Source organism: Harmonia axyridis, chromosome 4 (genome assembly GCF_914767665.1).
Source record: "Harmonia axyridis chromosome 4, icHarAxyr1.1, whole genome shotgun sequence".
NCBI lineage: Eukaryota > Metazoa > Arthropoda > Insecta > Coleoptera > Coccinellidae > Harmonia > Harmonia axyridis.
The window spans coordinates 5,574,575-5,594,730 of NC_059504.1; the positions used below are offsets into that span (position 1 = coordinate 5,574,575).

Consider the following 20,156-nt stretch of genomic DNA (forward strand, 5'->3'; position numbering starts at 1 on the left):
AAATGCACCAGTTGAGCACAGAAAAACTCAAAGCAGGGATATTTGACAGCCCACAAATAGCACAATTAATTAAGGATCTTGCCTTCATAAATTCAATAAATCAAGTTGAACGAGAAGCTTGACATCATTTGTTGCAGTTGTTGAACATTTTCTAGGCAAAGATGAAGCTCAAAACTATGTTGAAACGGTTAACAAGATGCTTAATAGCTTCAAATCCTCAGAGTGCAATATGCGTATTAAAATACACTCCTTACACAGTCACTTCGACCGTTTTCCAGAAAATTTAGGAGACATGAGTGAGGAACAAGTTGAAAGATATCACCAAGTTCTTAAAGTTATGGGGGTACCGCTACCAAGGAAGATGGGACATGCCCATGATGGCAGATTACTGCTGGAGTTCAAAAAGGGACTGTTTGAAAAAACATTCAAGAATGCCGCGGAAAAGAAGCCACATTCGAATAGTTGGACCCCTTCATTTCGATGAAGGAATTCTTGCCATTTGAATTTCTGGCATATTACAGATTTGCTTCATGCCATATTTCACCTACTGCTGTCAAAGTTTGTAACTCTTTCTCATTGTTGTATAAGGTTGACTTAGGTGTACCTCAGGGTAGCCACTTGGAGCCTCTATGATTTCTTATTCATTTCGATGATATATTTGTTTATTTTTTAGACATGTTCTGACATCGATAGAGTCTGAATCAACCTCAGCATGTGCAAGTAGAAGTATTTTTAGAAGTGTTTAGTTCGCTAGATGCGTTTAAGATCACATTACTGCCTAAATAACGAGGTCATCGATACCGTCAACATTGTTAGGGGTGTATTTTATGACCATAAAATGCGTTTCAAGTTAACATTGATCACATAGTTAGAGTTTTAGGATGATGGGAGGTACTCAAATCAGTACAAGAATGTTTATATTTTATGGGTTTCCCACTTGTAATACATTGTTTCATATTTTGCTCAATTTCGCTTGTTTTTTTTTCTTCCATGTTATGAGGCTTTTTGCATAATTTTTATTTTTTGGATCTATCAATTTTATGTTTGAGTTATTAAATCAGGGTTTGAGTGGCAGAACAGAGGCATTATAGAATGCCATCTGAACTTCGCCCTGTGGTTGTTTTGCTTTTCTGTTCATTTGTAACGAATTCAAATCAATAAAGTCCTATTATTATTATTATTTTTATTATTATTTATGATACCTATAGAGATGATGTTTTATTTTACTTTGTTATCTGTGATGTGATGTTCTCGCAAAACTATACCAGGACATTGATGTTTATAATTCGAGATAGTATAATTTGGTATAATAATTCGTTCTTTGTTATTTATTCGTATATGATTTTTTTCTTTGGGGAAATTAGATTTATTCTGTTATAAGTAAACAAATGTTGCTGGGCTGCTACTTACTTACTTATTATTATTTGCTTGAATAATTATCATCATTTTTTCTATGTTTTCTACTCCTATTCGCCTAGGAATTTTTAGACCTCTCAGGTCAGTGTAGGCTTTATTACTGTGTCAATCTGCCTTGAGGCTCAATTAATTGTTGGCCACTTGACTCGCTTTGCAGGTATCTTCAACAGGATTTTGCTGTGTAGAATATTCCTAGATAGAGGCAATAAGTCTCTCCTCTACAAATTTGTGGTCATCTACTAGGACATCTGGGAAATCCATTGACAAGACTGCCGTATAGGGGAAATTCGCCTTTTTAATGATATTGCATCTATTACTTCTGAATTGAATCCATTTATGTGGAAAAAAATGTGCATCCCTGGCGGGGATCGAACCCACGACCTTTGGATTAGAAGTCCAACGCGCTATCCTCTGCGCCACAGGGACGTTGCTTTTCTATTAACCAGATACTGAAACTCGCCACTTTTGGTTAAAGATTAGGTATGTGGTTTTAACCACTAATCCACTGGAATTAGGTTTTCTCTCGATTAACTTTTGCCCACGACATTGTTCTTGTGAAGGCAATGAATTATCTACCTTTCATCTGATTTCAATGCCAATAAGTTCAGTAGTATTGGAAATGAGGTTGGAGATGAATATATCAAAATAAAAAAAAAATTAAACCTACTATTTTCCTTTTTTTCCACACCCGTCCTTTTCACGAATTCATTTAATGTGCAGTATGCGCTATTGACTCCTTTATATATCCTTTAGATATTTTTTGTAATAACAAATAACTTCTGTGAAATTGTTTTCTTCATTCTGAGGATTGTGACTGAAAAATTCGAGAAAATCACTGACTGGCGTAAGAAGCTTTTAAGCTATCACGCGCCTATTGAACACCACAATATATTTAGAATGAGATATGATGTCATTATTGATCATTATTGAGATGAGGTGATCTAATGATACGATCCTCCGGAAATATGAACATTCGAGTGGGTGTTTTACATATCCTAACATAGGTACCTAAAAACCAAATTTCAACATGATCAGATCTATTGTTACGAAAATATTAGGTCTTTCTTCTTCTTCATCAGTCAAATATTAGGTAATTAGGTTTTTATTCTTTATTCTGCTTGAATTTTCTATACTTCTGGTGACGCCATCAATACAAAATTTTGCGCGAAGGTTGAATTTTGTTATAGGTAACACATCTATACATACAAAAATTCCTTTGAATCGAATTCGTAGTTTTGAAAGTACTAGAAAACAAAACATATTTATGAAACTCCCAGGCGTTTTGCCTACTAATACTAACTTTTGTCGCGTTTGTCGTTCAAGAGTTATCATGTTCACGGCCGAAAAGATGACATAATTGAATCGAGACCATTCCAGGCTGAAAATTCTCAAAGTACAGACTTTGCGATGATATGATACGATGACCTGTTTAAAAAACTAGACCTAAAAAACAGAAAATGCCAGGTGTATCCTTCTTTAGTGTAGACGCAGTGATTCTTAAAAATTTGCATATTGCAAACCAGGTGTGGCGTTCTTATTCACTTCCTGCGATGAACACTTGATTGGTAAAAAGAGTCCGTGACAGTTTAAACGTATTGCAGAGCTTTACGAAATTAATTCATGGAATTCAATGGAAGACATTTGCATATGTAAGTCGATTGAATGAAGTCATTCGACTTTAGGGTAGCTGAAATCTGGGTTATCCAGAAAGTTATTTGCGATAAATATGTCGAGTGAAGTGATTAAACTGAAGGGTCTGATCAACCCTCAGAGTAATAATCATAGATAGAGGGAGCATATGTCATTTTCAGTAAGCGAATTTTGTCCCCAACATGAACTATCAAATTTGACATAAGGAGGGAAATGAAAACAAATATCAGTGATACAATATTTCACTCAATTCGCGAGTTTCTCCACAGAGAATGTACTTCTTATGTCTCATAGTGAATCAATATTTCATATCAGCTCAAAATATACACTCACCGGCAAAGAAACTCGGCCACCTAAAATTTTGCTGAAGTTCGTTGACCAAGAACTGAATGATAAATTCTTTGGTATTGAAACTAACTGCAGAAAAGTTTTCCAAAAATGTTGATAGATTGCCCCCAGCGACTTTTTCCAGTTCTCAGACCTCGAAAAAATGCTCGCTGGAAAGAAATTCAGCACCAATGAAGAAGTAATCGCCGAAACTAAGGCCTATTTCGAAGCGAAAGACAAATCGTACTCCAAAAATGGTATCGAAAAGTTGGAAGATCGCTAAAATCGCTGTATCGCCCTCGAAGGCAACTGTGTTGAATAATAGAATCAAATTTTGGCAAAAAATGTGTTTTACTATGGTAGACCGGGGACTTTTCAATTGTCCTGTTATACTTAGTTATATACAATTCCGTGGTCTCCAAAGGTGTGGTTGAATCTGCATGAGTGCTTTTTTTCAATATTTTGAATAGTTTGAATATTCAATGTGATAGGAGGATTCCGTTAAATTTGGTGTGCCATCTACACGGCTTTCAAAGATTGGTTGAGGAATCAGGCATAAAAAATTTCGCACATTTCAATTCTCAAACGCTACTAATGTGGTATAAATAATATAAAGTTATATAATTATCCCTTCCACAAAATTCTTGAACAATTGAATTAACCCAGGGAAAAACGGTAAGTTTTCATCTTAATTGTTCATCACCTGAATAGTTGCATCATCGGAATCTGGGAGCGAAGACGTATTTTTCATTGTATTTGTACGACCACAGGCCGGATGAACGTGGCCATATTTTGGTCTGCCAATTTCAATTCAGCAGGGGGAAGTTGGCAGCGGAAGCGGTTTTATGAATGGTGGCCGTTACAGAGCCTACTTTTTTAACCCACGGTTATCGGATTTTCGATCGTAGAATGCGTGGCAGTTGGTTAATGAGAACGACACTACCATTCTATGTTTAATGTTTGTAATAATGGAGTGAAAACTTCAAATTTGAAACCTATACTTGTTGTATCCATAGATGAAGTAAAAATATATTTTTTCGGCAACCGTCCGGGAAGTGCTCACTTCCCGGACGCTTTTTCTCTGAGAAAGTAGCATTTCCCGGCCTAGTCCGGAAAGTACGTACTTCCCGGATTAGGCCGGAAAAGAATCATAGAATCCATAGCAACCGAGATAACGGCTGACAGTTCATATTAAATTTGCATGTTTTTTGATCGCAATCGCAATAAAATATGGAAAGCAGCAACGATAGTGTTATTTTACATGGTTTCCGAAAAAATATTGTACGCAACACGCCCGAAAATGGTTTTTTTGGACTCACAGACTTCCAGGACGAGCGTGAGCGGGCGTGTTGCGTACAATATTTTTTTTTTTGTCTAATCGTCCAAAAAAACCCTATTTTCCGGACTTGTTACGTAAATTACTATTACGAGTCCCCAACATGCTTAGACAACGTTGTCGGATTGTGATATATTTTCAAATTCAAAGTTTCACTATATCATTATGAATATATATTAACAAGCCAATTGAAGAGTCCCCGGTCTACCATCGTAAAACACATTTTTTTGGCAAAATTCGATTTTATTATTCAACAAAGTTGCCTTCGAGGGCGATACAGCGATTATAGCGATCTTCCAACTTTTCGATACCATTTTTGTTGAACGATTTGTCTTTCGCTTCAAAATAGGCCTCAGTTTCGGTGATTACTTCTTCATTGGCGCTAAATTTCTTCCAGCGAGCATTCTTTTGAGGCCTGAGAACAAGAAAAGTCGCTGGGGGCCAGATATGGCGAATACGGTAGATGCAGAAACAATTTGAAACCCAATTTATGCAATTTTGCCATTGTTTTCATTGATTTGTAACGACCCTATAACGCTATATAATAATCGCTGTCGATGGTTTGGCCCTTTTGGTGGTAATCAATGAATATTATACCTTACGCATCCCAGAATACTTATGCCATAACCTTGCCAGCTGACTGTTGTGTTTTTCCTCGTTTTGGATTCGGTTCAGCGTGTGCAGTCTAGTCAGCTGACTGTCGATTGGACTCCGGAGTGAAATGATGGAGCCATGTTTCATCCATTGTCACATCGACGCAAAAATTCAGGTTTATTATCACTTAAACAGCTTCAAACACTGCTCAGAATCATTAACTCGTTGTTGCTTTTGGTCGATTGTGAGCTCGCGCGGCACCCATTTTGCACACAGCTTTCTCATGTACAAATATTGGTGAATGATATGATGTATAAGTTTAGAGGATATCTTCACAACACACTGCAATGTCTGCTATCTCGATCAATTTCACTTTATGTTCATTTAAAATTATTTTGTGATCTTTTTTTATTTTTTCGTCGGTGGCAGCCTCTTTTGGGCGTCCACTGCGTTCGTCGTCTTCGGTGCTCATTTCATCACGTTTAAACTTATATACCAATCAATGATGGTTGATTATTCTGGTACAGACCCCGAAAACTATTCATCAAGTCAAGATTCTGCTTCAACTAGCAATATTTCATCAAATAATTCAAATAACAAAAGTAGCTACACTCACAACGCAATATCTCACAAACTGATGGTCGGACTGCTGTTAAATTTTGACACGTACCGTTGGTACTAAATAAGAATCATATGGATTTAATACTAGCACCGCCATCTGTGCATCAGACCGGGAAAAGTACCTAAATTATAAGAAAAACAATTTTTATTCTTCACTATGTACAACTATACAAATGATATAAAAACATAAACGAAGGAAAATTCATAACAATAGAAGCTTGAGCTTTTGAAGTTTGCATTTTTCATGTTTCATACTAATTAAATTGAAATATAATCAAGACACTCACAAAATTATTGTATAGATTAAAAAATTATGCACAAGAATTAAAATGTAACATACCCACAAATAAATCAATTATAAAAACTGGTATATAACGGATATGTACAAAGTTTATGATGAGAAAGTGTGAGCCCACAAGAAAATAATAGTTATTTCATGTCAAAAATTGCAAACTTGAGCTATGTTTTGAGTTTATTATGGTATTTATTCTTACTATTCAGGTAACGGAACGCTCAATTCACTCATTTGATTATTTAGAGTCGCTCTTACACTGAAACCTGATAAATTGGCACTAGATAACTTGAAAAATCTGCTAATGATAATAATTACTACAATGAGGTCAATAATTTTACATTTATACTTCTTCTACCTCTGCTATCAGTGCTATCTCATATTCAAGATACCTTTATAATTCGGACTTTTCCTCTAAATAAGGTACCCATTCATAATTCATGAAGCATTGGCGGCTTTCCGGTATAGGAATTGAGATAACACCCAATCTCACAGTTCTATTCCAGTCGAGTACAGGTCGCTACAAGTTTATTCATGAATTTATATCGCAAATTCACAACAAAAATATGAATGCATGAAATTTAGAAATAAAAAACCCCAAGCATCGTAAAAATCTTAAACCTAAAACATTCAAATCCCAACTTGACACTAACACATTTCTTAAAATTTAATTTGAAATATTTGGCAAATACGGAATATACAGGGTGGAGAACGGTCTATTGTACCCTAGACTTTTGAAGAGAACAATGAGTAGGATGATTTTTTTGAAAGTTTGAAACCACTGCTCTATCGATCTAGAATATTTTCAGCTCTGCGGTGCTACGATGAACTAAAAAAAAATTATAATATACAGGTTGTCCCATGGAAAATATTATAAGTGACAACACCATAGCGTGAAAAATATTCTAGATCGATAGAGCAATAGCTCCAGAAATTAAATTTTCAATAAATTCCAACCTATTCTCCGTAAAAGTCTAGGGTATTATTCACCTTGACCCATTCTGTATAAAAAATAATATAAACTACTAAAACAGGCATTTCAGCTCCCTCTTCAGGGTCTTTCTTAAAAGGCTATCAGTTTTTGAATGTTGATAAAGCTAGGTCATCCAGGTTACACTATTTTTCGTAAATGATTCTTGATGGTTTATGGTCAATCTTATCCAACCATCTATGCAAGCTTGATCTCCTTCACCTGACCAAGCGTTTCTTTCAATAAGGGAATATCTGCTCTAACGGGAAGTTCTTGAAGCTGTCGTTCATAATTTTCGTAAATGCAGTACTAACCAAATCATTGATTAGCGGACTCAAAACAACGAACCCAGGCTGCCAAGCGCTATTGATAATCCAATCCAGCATGTTCTCTAAAATTAAACGAATATTATTATTTTCGGGAATATACAGGGAGGTACTAGAAATTTCTAACAGTAGTTAACAGTTCAAAGTATTTTTGATTGGTTGCATCTGGAAAACGAGTTGGCATTGTGATATAAATATGTAAGTTTCTTCTCTACATTTCTTCTCTTCGTTGGTATTGTTATATTTTATTCAAAGGAAAAACTTAGTTGACTATTTATCATTGACTATTTTGATGATTATAATTTTATTTCTACATGAGAAGTTGTCTATTAAGTATAGCCTTCTGTTCTGCCATGCTTTTTCGAATAAATGATTGAATGATTCAACAGTTAGCAATTCCGGTTTTTCCTTATTTCAAGTTATTCCTTGATAACTCTTAAATTTGTTCTTCTAGGTAAGTATAAGCTCTGCTTAGGTAACTCCCCCCTATTTTTATATGTAGAATTGACTGAAAGAATAAGAATAATAGGTTGTAATTTGAAAATCTTGAGTTTTGATGAATATGAGTTTTCCAAGTGCATGATCTTTTCATAAACACCCTGTACATTTGGTCCAAACTCCAAACAGTCTAATAATACTCGTAATTCGTATTGGCAGAATCGAAAATGAGAAATGTTTTTTCGTAAAAACCTTTTTCTGCAAAAATATTCAAGAACATATGAGTCTCGTCGCCAATATGTTGTAGCATATTGCTGAAATTGTCAACAAATGAGCTATCCAATGATATAATATACAGGGTGTGCCAATTGAAATGAGAAAGTATTAGTCTATTTAAAGTATAGCTGGAAGTTGTAGAGATTATTGTCTCAAACCCCGAAATTCAAATTTTCTGATAGACCATCGCGTTGAATCACCCTGTATGTTGAAATATTCATGAAATGAAGGAAACAACATGAGATTAAATTGAATATGCATATTTTATTGTTGCATATTATTCCTTCAAGAATTCATATTTTTATTTCAACATATCAATTTGCGCAATGGTTTTTTATTATTGTGCAATTCTGTAGAAGAAAGATAAATAAAAACCAAGGAATATCAAATAAATTAACCATTTGATAAAATTTTTGTCCTTGATAAGAAACTGAAGCTATGGTACCAATGTTTGAAATAATCAATCCATTTGAAGCATCATAGTTCTTATTGAATATTCCATTCCCTGAATCCGTCCCTGAATTTCTCCGAACATGTGTGCTTCCCGAAATATCTAGAAAATCAAACATTATGTTCGACATCAAAACTGAGATGAGAATGCGTTAGCACGAACAGATTTATAAACAGCATGTAATAAATTCCGGTCATTAAAATGTGCTTTAAAACTTTCAAAACACTCATAATCTGCCTTCACTTGACGGAAGAATGATTGACTTTTTTTTTTGATAAATCTCTCACCATTTCTCGAACAATAGCTTCTTTGAAATCGTGCGATACGAGTTCGATCGCAATTTGGGCTGCGTTATAATATCAACTCGGCTGTTCAATTTTTATCAATCTGAGAGATTATGCGTGTTTATACACAGTGGCCCAATTAGAACATAACAGGGGGCTCTTGACAGATGATCAATTTGGGATACGTCGATATTAATTTGTGATATCGTTGATAATATTCATAGTTCATATTTTGAGTATTCTGGTATCTCAAATTTGTTTTGGATATTCAGGCTTTTTTTTATGTATTGACCCCTTTGATGAATTTAGTTATTTCAAGGGTTATCCAATAAGAGATAGATCTGCCCGCTATCTGGGCAGATGTTACTTTTGAATCTGCATATTTAAGCAATTGAGAAGTAAAAACTATGCCATTACTAAAAATGGAACGATACACGCTTCAACAATGCATTGAATGTTAAAATTCATTACAAAAATAGACGAAATTTTGCAGTTACAATTCGCAAATCATTGTGAAACAAATTTTTGGCCGACAATAGTGAAAATGGTGAAAAAATTTGACCTATTGGGACAAATTAGTGTTGTGAATAATCGAAAATGTGTGCGAAAAACCTAGGTTTGTCGATTGCTCATCGATCTTGGGGCATTAAAGAAGACTTAGGTCTTATGGCCGGAATTGACGGAATTGGAAGATATTGATATGGACGACGTTAATTTTCAACAATGTGTTACATGCTATAAACAAGCAACGAAACAATCGAAATTTTACAGGAAAAATGGCCTGGCCATGTTATTTCTCGAAGAGGTGATCACAATTGGCCTCCGAGATCTTGTGATTTAACACCTTTAGACTTTTTTTGGAGACCACGTGAGAGATAAGGTCTATGCCAATGCTCTTTAATCGATTCAAGTCCTAAAAGATGGAGTTCGTGAAATTTTCGAGGACATCAACATCAAATGTGCGAATTGGTCATAGAAAATTTCATAAAAAGAATATGGTACTGCTGAAGTAGCCGCAGCGGCTATTTTTTACTATCTAGTTCAAACATTTTGGGTTATAAATTATGGAAAAGTTTAATCAAAGTGTGGAGAAAATATCCCACTTCCTTTTCTTATAGCTTTTTTTCATGAGAGTTGAAATAACCTGTGAGATGTGGAGAGATGATAAATCAATCTGAAATTTTTGATGTATCGGCTGATAAGAATGGATATTTGTGAAACAGTTCATTCAACTACATAACTTTTGAAAAAAAACTTTTGATTCTCGATTCTTTCTGAAGAATTTCAAGATATATATTAATGTTATTATCTGAAAGATCACAACTAGAACTAAATCTTGAATTTACGCGCCTATTTCTGCAACCAACAAAACACATGTAGTGTAACAAGTGTTCTGGGTGCAGAGGAAATTCATACTTCAATAATAAGGTACTCTGATGAGTTTTATACCAATGAATAGCCTCACATTTTAATTTATTCATTGCCGAAAAATCACAATATGAAATTTTGATAGCATCTTATAAAAATCAACTAATTACTGTCTTCTATATTTATATTTTTCATATTTTCTGTATTTTAGGCATTTTTGAGTATAAATATGTAAAATAACGAATATTTTAATACTGAATAATACTAATGAGTATATTCACCAGAAAATGTATATTCAATTTTTACTACTTCTTGATAATGGTATACCAATTTCCACTACGTCAACTTCATCTTTATTATTATGACGTACGGATAACACCATATCAAATATTGTTTATTTTAGAGGTTTGAATAATTATCATTTCAACAAGATGATTAATCTTATATTAGAAATTGATAGGTTGGATAATTACTCAATATATTTGTCCGTTGTGACAGCATTGTTATCGGAATATTTCTATGCATTTTCCAAAAAAATGGAATTTCTTCACCAATATAAAAAATATGCTAATAGCCTACTTCCAATTATGGAAGATACCATGTCAAAAATTGCAGGAAATTGATTCTTCAAAACTGACATGAAAAATTAGGTTTGGTTGATTGGCTGTGATCTTTTTTTTTTTGTAAGTTTGTCTCAAGCAAAATCCAAAAAAGCTCGAATTTCAAATATAGAAAAAACCTGTTCTTTTGAACTGAAATCTTTTGGTTTCTGAAATATCTGACTTTGTCAAGAGCTATTCTATTCTCTTGAAATGGCTGTGATTGATTTTTTTTTCAAAACTCAAATTAATTACCTCTTCAAGTCAACCCTTTGCAGTCAATAGAAAACAATTGTCGGCAATTATTAAAAATTTTGAATAATATGCCGACAGTATAGTGTAAATTTAGCCGACCAAAAGATACATATTTTGCATTTCCTTGAACAATTTCAATTTTTTCATTTTTTTTATTATTATTATTTTTTTTTTATTTATAATTATCGTAACCCACCTACTATCCTCCTTCCACCTGCCAGATGTCCAATATGAAGTTCCAACTTCTTCGAATTCTGTATATTGACATTTACTTTCAACGGAGGATGATGATCATATTTTCCTCTATGATCCTTCATAGGAGTTCTGGTTATCGTTGTTGTCTGAACGAAGTCGTATAATCCCAAACTCCACGATCCCTTATTCGATAATTTGGTTCCCATGAAGTTACCTTCGATTTCATACCATCCCTTCAATTGTTTGTCTGGGAACGTTTGGGTGTATTGGATTAGGTTGTTTTTGAAGTCACTCCTGAAAATTTGAGTTATAGTCAATGGGCGGTACCTTAAAAACGTGTAGAGTGAATTGGGTAGCAGCGGGTATAACTCTTGTTACTGCATTGTTGCCAACACAGTAGGGTGAAATGAGTGAATTTAAGATTCTTATGAAAATTCAAAGAAAGCTGTCATGCCGAGTTAAAAGCACTTGTGAGCTAGTTCAATACCTAATGGGTGAATAAATTTTATCGACTGAATTGAAGAAAGCCCTATTTTCTTGAATTGTTAAGGTTTACAGAAAACTTAGTCAGAAGACTTAGTCTTTGATTCAATAATTGTTGAGAATTCCATAAAACGTAGTTACTCTTTGATTCTGTTACTCCATTTCTATGTTAATGTGTTACTGACATTTGATTTGAACATGCTTCTATGGATATTTAGTGTTATTTTGAACTTAAATTTCGAAGTGACATCTCTTTCGTTCACGGTTGAAGGCGAGATATTTTTTCAGAACTTGAATTAAATTTCAATGTAATTTTGTCATAGCGAACGTATGTTGACTTCAAATCTTGAAGAAAATTGTAAAAAATTACGAAGAAGCAAAAAGGGTAGTAAGAAACTCATTGCGAAAAAGCTCATATGACAAAGAGTATCAAATTTTGTGAAGTACACTGCATAAAACTGTGTGGAATGAATTGAACTCCGCTACTTGGATACTCAAATTTAGCGATAATTTTGGAAAATTTCTCCGAGTATATTATATGATCTGAATATTCAATGGTAAAGAAGATTTTGATGCTTAATAAGAGTATTAACATCGGCAATTGCCATAAGTTGATCGAATATTTGAAGCAAGGATCGAAAGGTAATAATGAACTCAGTTAGACCTCAAACAATTTTTTTGATGCCTCACAAATAATGACGTTCACAGGCATTCGAATAATTTGAACATTCGTCGATTTTTTAGCTTCCTGGTGATAAATCAGTCAAACTGCAATTTCTTGCTGTAATTATCAAACAGATTTTATTACTCTCAACTAATTTTTCTTCAGTAAAAAAGCGAAGCTTTTTTACAAAAAATTATATTTATAATTTGTTATACGTATATAATAAACCGATTTGGAAACACACCAATAGCAATAAAACTTTTGGCAATAAGAAAAATCATAAATCATTCAAAATCTTGAGTAAAATATGCAGATTGAATTATTTCCATGAAACCATATTTGTTCATAAATAAAACTATTATTATTGAATTATAATATTATATAGAAATGAGGTAATTCCCTCTTCAACATTCATCTCTAATAATCAAACTTTTAACATTATATCAAAATTTCCTTATATAATTCATTCTTCGAACCAAAATTACACAAACCTGAATTTTGTCATTTCTGAAACAGACCAGCCTGCCTCTGTTACATTACGTAAGACCAGCTTGTAATTGAATAAGAAGTTGCTCCTCTTCTGGGTCACCTCTTCAGCATAGAAGGGGTCCAGTGATGCAATTCCGTAATCAGGTAGACCTGGAGATGAAGGATAATTTCCAATTAAAATGTTGTTGAAAAACCCTATGGGGTATTTTCTGAAAGCATTATTCTATTCTGCCAATTGCAGAATCTAATCAGCGTGATTCGAATCAAAAGAATCAAAATGATTCTACTCTTATTTTTTGAGACCTTCGAGATACAGCTCAAAATTCCAAACCATAGACTTCCAAATGAATTATACCAGAGAGTAATAAACATAGATGCAAATATGAATGTTTGGAATACGATATTTTTTCTAATTGTCGAATTTATAATAAGCAGAATATTTATTATTTTCTGTACCTACATGCTGAAATCCAAGGTTTGTCAACTTTTGCTCTCCTAGTGTCACCGCTTGTTTCACGTCGTTTGTCGCGCTTGAAGTTAGTTTTCTGAATTTCTGATATATTAAGGTATTTATTTCAATATATTTTGAGTTAATATGACATGTTGATTCACTATGGGACATAAGAACTGCGTTCTTTGTGGAGAAACTCGCGAATTGAGTGAAATATCCTATCACTGATATGTTTTCATTTCCGCGCGCTTCTTGTCAAATTTGATAGTTCATGTTGGGGACAAAATTTGCTTACTGAAAATGATATATCGTCGGCTAAGAGTGTAAATCTGCTATGTCCATTCAATAGAGTTTATTGAATGTATTTTCATGAATAAACTCTCTTATTATTATTATTATAACACTGTACTGTACGGTTTTTTTTGGTCTCATGTGAAATTGTTCATTATGGACATAGCAGATTTACACTCTTAGCCGACGATATGCTCCTTCTATCTATGTTTATTACTCTGAGAATTATACATAATCTCACCTGATTTATAATAGGGTCTCAAATTGTTGATGCCATCTTTCACACAGTTATCAAAATTGGTATTATTTTTGCGGCAATATCTAAAGTGTCGCCCTGAAAAAAATATTAATATAATTTATGCTGAATAGAATTAGAATTCTTCCAGGTGAACGAATTGCGTTATTTCAATCAATACTCAAATATTTATCGTTATTCTTCAAATTATATGCTGAGAAACAAATATAGTTCTGAAAATTTGCGTAGAATTAATTGCATTCCTAAATATTTCATTGTGTATTTGATCATACACAGAGCTCTTTTTTAACATAAAGCTAATCCTCTCATAGATAAAGTGACCGAGGGAAACATTTCTTCAACTTTTGGTTTCGAAACCTCCAAACTCAACTTATTTTGAAATAGTTACACCTCAAAAAGATTCCACTGTGCTTTTCATGGACAGCACCTAGATATATTATTGCAGGATAAAGCAAAGCCTCAACAGAGTTGATTAAGAGAAATATTTCACAGCTTTGCTGATGGAAATCTTAACTACAATAAATTATGAATGCATTAAAACCAAAAAGATTCTACAGTGAGTTTGAAGTTTAAATTAATCTAGATCATAGCTTATTCTAAATTGAAGAGATGAATAACGCTTATTTTCAGATAAATCTAAGCCTTCTAGAACAAAAGTAAATCTTTTCTTTGTATTTGAAATCGTTCGAGAAAGAAAGTGAAACTCCTCTGAAAATTTACATTTTAGTATGTGTGAAATTCGATAACTTCTCATTCATTCGAATGATCAAATTAAGAAATTGAAAGTATGAATTGCTATGATCATACTGGATACGATATTTTTTACCAACAGCCTTCCTAGCCGTACTAGTTTTATAATTTTTGGAAATTGTATTTCCAAATCCACCCAGATCATCATAATCACCATATTATCCCTAAAAGTTTGTTTCGTAGGAGTAGTGATCCAGGGATTGACATGAAAGACCTAGGTTTGAATTCTCCATCAAGGTCAGTTTCTTCAATTCTGAAACAGCTCTTTCTAGGTATGTTTTGAGGTATTTTGAATGAAGGAGAAGATAATGAATCTTGAAATTTGCAATATTAGTCCATTCCATATCTAGAAATTTCTCTGAAGGGCAATCATTGAATTTGATGGATTGCTTTTTCTTTGTTGAAGAGAATCATTGCTTGGCAATCAATTTCATATTTGGCTATCAAAACCACTAAAACTATTTTGGCTACCTAATTTCATCTTTATGCCAAACGTTCCAATATTTCAATTTCGAATTAGCAATACACAGATGATATAATTGTTTCTTTCTCAAGAGATTCAACAGTTTTATTCTTGCTTGAAGAAAGCTTATGCTTGCAAGGTTGAATATCTATTTGCACGTAAATTTGAAATACTAAGATAATCAGTTGACATCGAACTTACTCAAATCGACTTGACATTTAACCAATACAACGGCACAGCAAAAAACAATAATAGTCCTAATCATCCCGCACATCTTTACGAATTTGAGTCAAGAACAATTTCGAAACCACTCAACACATTTTAAATGCACCTATGTTGTCTTCACTCAAAGACTATAGACTAATATAATTGCAAGAGTTGGATGTTTTGTGGATTATTACTCAACCCAACCCCACCTGAGAGTTGAGCCAGTTGAATGATCAAATATATCAGGCAGGCTGGTATCTATAGATCACCTCTGATACTTCACTTTCACGGATTTTTCAAGACTGTTTAGAGATTCGTAAATGTGCTATTATGCCACATGCGGTAATGCATTCCGAATTCTTACATCACAAGCAAGATCAGGTATGCGTGTGTATTGAACACTTCCGATTTGTTCTCCATTTTGGTCAATGATCGTGAATTTGCAGGAAATTCATTTCTGAATCGTATAAACTAGATTACTATGTTATAAGGATAATTTATTGGATTAATAGAGCTATAGGCGCTTTGGTACTTGGATAATTAGTTATCTTAATTGTGTTGCTGTGGATTTACCTTTTAAGTGTTGCATTGATCAATTATGTCTTGGAGGAGGAAGGAAATAACAAATCAATTATTCAATATTTATTATGTATGTGAAGTGGAAATTATACTTCCTTACTAGATGTAGATTTTCATTTTTAATATCAATTATTCGACTATACCTAGTTATTTTCGTGAACTGAGTGAAAAGTAATGCTTTTTCATATGTTTTGTCTTATAGGGTGAACTCTCAAACGTGATATATTTTTCGCTTGAGATGGTATAGCTATTTATAATAGAAACGCAGAAAGTATTGATAACAGACCAATTGAAAAGTCCCCGGTCTGCCATAGTAAAACACATTTCTTTGGCAAAAATCGATTTCATCATTCAACATAGTTGCCTTCTAGGGCGATACAGCGATTATAGCGATCTTCCAACTTTTCGATACCATTTTTGGAGTACGATTTGTTTTTCGCTTCAAAATAGGCCTCAGTTTCGGCGATAACTTCTTTCCAGCGAGCTTTTTATCGAGGTCTGGGAACAGGAAAAGTCGCTGAGGTCCAGATCTGGCGAATACGGTGGATGCAGAAGCTATTCGAAGCCCAATTCATGCAATTTTGCCATTGTTTTCATTGATTTGTGACACGGCGTATTGTCTTGATGAAACAGCACCTTTTTTTCTTCAAATGGGGCCGTTTTTTAACGATTTCTTGCTTGAAACGATCCAATAACGCTATATAATGATCGCTTTTGATGGTTTGGCCCTTTTGGAGGTAATCAATGGATATTATATCTTGCGCATCCTAGAATACTGATGCCATATCCTTGCCAGCTGACTGTTGTGTTTTTCCTCGCTTTGGATTCGGTTCATCGTGTGCAGTCCACTCAGCTGACTGTCGATTGGATTCAGGAATGAAATGATGGAGCCATGTTTCATCCATTGTCACATATTGACGCAAAAATTCAGGTTTATTGCACTTAAACGGCTTCAAACACTGCTCAAAATCATTAGCAGGAGAGTTCCGAGCACCAATGAGAACTTTTTTTGATCTAATTATGTTACAAGATAGAAAGTAACGTGCTGAGTATAGAGTTGATTTTTAAGGGCAAAGAACGAGTATGGAAAGTTTTTTGCTCTTTAACGATTTCAAGGATTTATTATCGAAAAAATAACCCAACATTTTTGAAAATGCCATCTTGCTCGACTATTGACTATAGACTATGTATATGTATTATGTTTGGTCATAGTATATATGAATATAATTCAAGAGACCTTTTTTTTAATGAAGCTCTGTTGATTTAAGAAATGAAACAATTTTTTCGAAAAAAAGAACAGTGAGGTAGATTATCAATAAGAAAAGGATCATCGCACCTCTATATCTACGCCTCTGGATAAGATTGGCAGGAGACACTTACCTAATTCGGAACATAACATCATCAAAATGTCAATACCTGAAAATTAAAACAGTGAATCGAAAACGAAGCTTGTTTGGATATATATTAAGAGGATTTTTTCATGAAAAGAGTTGTTCTATCCGATGCCAAAGTCATTGCACTAACATCTGGACCACCCTGTAGCTCTCGATATGCTTTCAGTGAGCATCGAATTTGGGACACCCTGTACAAAAATAGAGTATAATAGCCACTCACACGTGTGCCGCCTCTGATGATTTGAATATGGAACCGATACTTTCATAGATTTTCATAACTTCTGTTGCAAAAATTGCACGTTTTTCATTGAAAGGATGATTTATAGGTAATAACAAACACTTTTTCATTTACCTGTTGATAAATCGTTACTACGTAAATATTATTGTTTTGAAAAAGAAAATAGATTGAACAATTTTTACTGTACCTATTGCCCTTTGGAATTAGCTTAATGCGAAAGAGCAATCAAAGCACTTGTTCGATTGAGTGCATAATTACACTTAATGTGGAAATCCATACCAATTTGATATATACATTCTATAACTGACAAACCATTATGAAATTCATTTCTTCATCATCAATTAACAGAAATTGACAATTATCAATTGCATGTCGCTCGCTAAGGCCAATACATAAACTCATATTCCATCTAAGGAAGCTATTAACCCTTCTTCGCAGTAAACATAAAAATCAAGTGCATTAAACTTTATAAAACATGAGTGATCATGAACACGGAGGATATTAATTTGAGAGAAAGTATTTCCGAGGAACAAATACTAACTAAGAACAACTAATAGTGAATGATCAGCTCACAGAGAGGTCGGTTTGCCTATTTTCTCACTTGGTTTTAGCACAAGTTCGCCAAGTCGTTTCAAATACATCGAAATGTATAAGGTTGTGGTTTTCCTCATATTTCTGGGACTTGCTGTTTCTTCCACTGTGAACGAAGATAATATTCGTGAGTAACTGTTGCAATATTTACATAGTTTTATGTAATAATGTTTCTGATCTTGGGGAATTTTTGAATTATAATTTTCCTGGTAGTTATTATGTAATTTTTATGAAGATTGTATCGAACAGTTATTTATCTAATTAAAATCGCCAGTTAATAGTAGAAAGTGATTTCAACACATGAATACTTATTTCTGAATAATGGTTTATACGGTCCTGGTGAAAGAAGAATGATGGGATTAAAAAATTATCTACGCTTGATATGAAAGATGAATATTCTATGAATTTTTGTATGGAATTGCGTTAGATGGGTAATAATTTGAACTTTTCATTAAATTCTCTCATAGAGTAATAAACATAGATAGAGGAAGTATACGCAATTTTTACATGTCCCCAACATGGTTAGATTACGTTGTCGGATTGTGATTATTTTCAAATCCACAATTTTACTATAACATTATAAATGTTTATTATATTGGATGAAATATATTTACTTGAGTGATTCCCGATTAAACAAGCAAATTTGAATATTTGGAATCCGATATTTTTCCTAATTGCCGAAGTTATAATAAGCAGAATATTATTTTCTGTATCTACCTGCTGAAATCCAAGGTTTGGCAACTTTTGCTCTCCTAGTGTCATCGGTTGTTTGATGTCGTTTGGCGCGCTTGAAGTTTGTTTTCTGAATTTCTGAAATATTTGCGTATTTATTTCAATATATTTTGAGTTGATATGAAACGTTGATTCACTATGGGACATAAGAAGTGCGTTCTTTGTGGAGAAACTCGCGAATTGAGTGAAATATCGTATCAATGATATGTTTTTCATTTCCGCGCGCTTCATGTCAAATTTGATAGTTCATGTTGGGGACAAAATTTGCGCACTGAAAATAACATATGCTCCCTCTATCTATGTTTACTACTCTGAGAGTTCTCCTGAAATTAGTTGCGAAATATTAATTGTAGATATACAGGGTGTTTCATCATAAACTGGACAAACATATACATTCGTGTAGAGGACATCGGGAGAATCATTTTTGCCTTATACAATATATCCCGTTTTCGACGCATAAGCGAGATACAGGGTGTTAAACGTCAATTTTGAGCAATATTTTTATGGCTGTGGTCAGTTTTGTATAACACTCAAAGAAACGGTTTTTGGTGAAATCTCAGTATTTTTGGGTCCTCTATTCAGAAAAGTTGATGAAATCCGAAAAAAGAATTACAAAATGGCGGAAAACCTGCAACGTTCCAAATTTTTCTTTCCGGTGGTCAAATTGAATTTTAGTTTCTGAATGAACACAATTTTCTAAGAATTTCTGTGCAAAAATTTTTTCAAAAATCGAACACAAATTTTTTTTTACATGTCTACAGCGATAAAAAAATTTCACCCGAAATGGATGAAATTTTGTACAATTGTACTCCTTCAATTATCAATCACGAATATGAAAACAGAATTGTAAAATATTAAACGGTTTCGTTACTACAGCCATTCAAATGTTTCGTTCAAACCTCCAAAAAAAATTTAGAATGGCTTCTTAGAGTCAAAATTATTGAATTATTGCTATTTCCAAAAATTCCGGATGCTAAAATGTATTTATACAAAAGAAATTCGGTGAAACTTAGTTGGGAGTCGAACCCTCGATTCCAACGTAAGTATTAATGAAGAAATTAAGACAGTTCTAAGGATATTAATATTCGTTGCTAAGCAACGGAAGTTCGTAGCTCATAGAATTCTACTGGTTATTTGAATTTCACTGAATATAATTTCGCAAGTATCGTG

At 33.6% G+C, this 20,156-nt stretch overlaps 2 protein-coding genes and 1 non-coding gene across 7 annotated transcripts in view; 1 reads left to right on the forward strand and 2 right to left on the reverse strand.

Moving 5' to 3' along the window:
- The window catches only part of LOC123678759, a 38,684-nt gene that overhangs the window by 12,403 nt on the left and 6,125 nt on the right, over positions 1 to 20,156 (forward strand). The window contains exon 1 of one of the 3 annotated variants that reach the window (XM_045615955.1): positions 12,397 to 12,523. The exons of 1 other annotated variant lie outside the window; for it this stretch is intronic. In XM_045615955.1, coding sequence (XP_045471911.1) covers positions 12,436 to 12,523 — 88 coding nt within the window. In that variant the 5' untranslated portion in view covers positions 12,397 to 12,435. Of the gene's footprint in view, positions 1 to 12,396; positions 12,524 to 17,990; positions 18,382 to 20,156 lie in introns of those variants that run through there. One more of the 3 variants, XM_045615956.1, reaches the window with a different exon arrangement.
- Positions 1,770 to 1,842, reverse strand: Trnar-ucu. Its single transcript has one exon. It is a non-coding gene; the product is annotated as a tRNA-Arg (tRNA).
- On the reverse strand, positions 6,748 to 17,706 carry LOC123678760. Of its 3 annotated transcripts, XM_045615958.1 has the most exons (6): positions 17,646 to 17,706; positions 17,412 to 17,447; positions 14,018 to 14,110; positions 13,037 to 13,184; positions 11,400 to 11,692; positions 6,748 to 7,597 (listed from the first exon to the last, which is right to left on the reverse strand). In XM_045615958.1, exons 1-6 carry the CDS (start codon positions 17,689 to 17,691, stop codon positions 7,446 to 7,448), a joined length of 768 nt encoding a protein of 255 aa, XP_045471914.1. In that variant the 5' UTR covers positions 17,692 to 17,706; the 3' UTR covers positions 6,748 to 7,445. The 3 variants fall into 3 exon arrangements, with proteins under 3 accessions (XP_045471914.1, XP_045471916.1, XP_045471915.1); XM_045615960.1 differs by lacking the exon at positions 17,412 to 17,447; XM_045615959.1 differs by lacking the exons at positions 17,412 to 17,447; positions 17,646 to 17,706 and adding an exon at positions 15,447 to 15,732.

What these genes read in the sequence shown, in the direction of transcription:
- LOC123678760 (XM_045615958.1), bottom strand. Translation starts at nt 17,691, where the DNA reads ATGAAAGTATCGGTTCCATATTCAAATCATCAGAGGCGGCACACGT. An exon ending in GAGACCCTATTATAAATCAG is followed by an intron (nt 13,185 to 14,017) that starts GTGAGATTATGT and finishes CTTCATCTCCAG; the next exon opens with GTCTACCTGATTACGGAATT. An exon ending in AGGTGGAAGGAGGATAGTAG is followed by an intron (nt 7,598 to 11,399) that starts GTGGGTTACGAT and finishes GTTTAATTTTAG; the next exon opens with AGAACATGCTGGATTGGATT.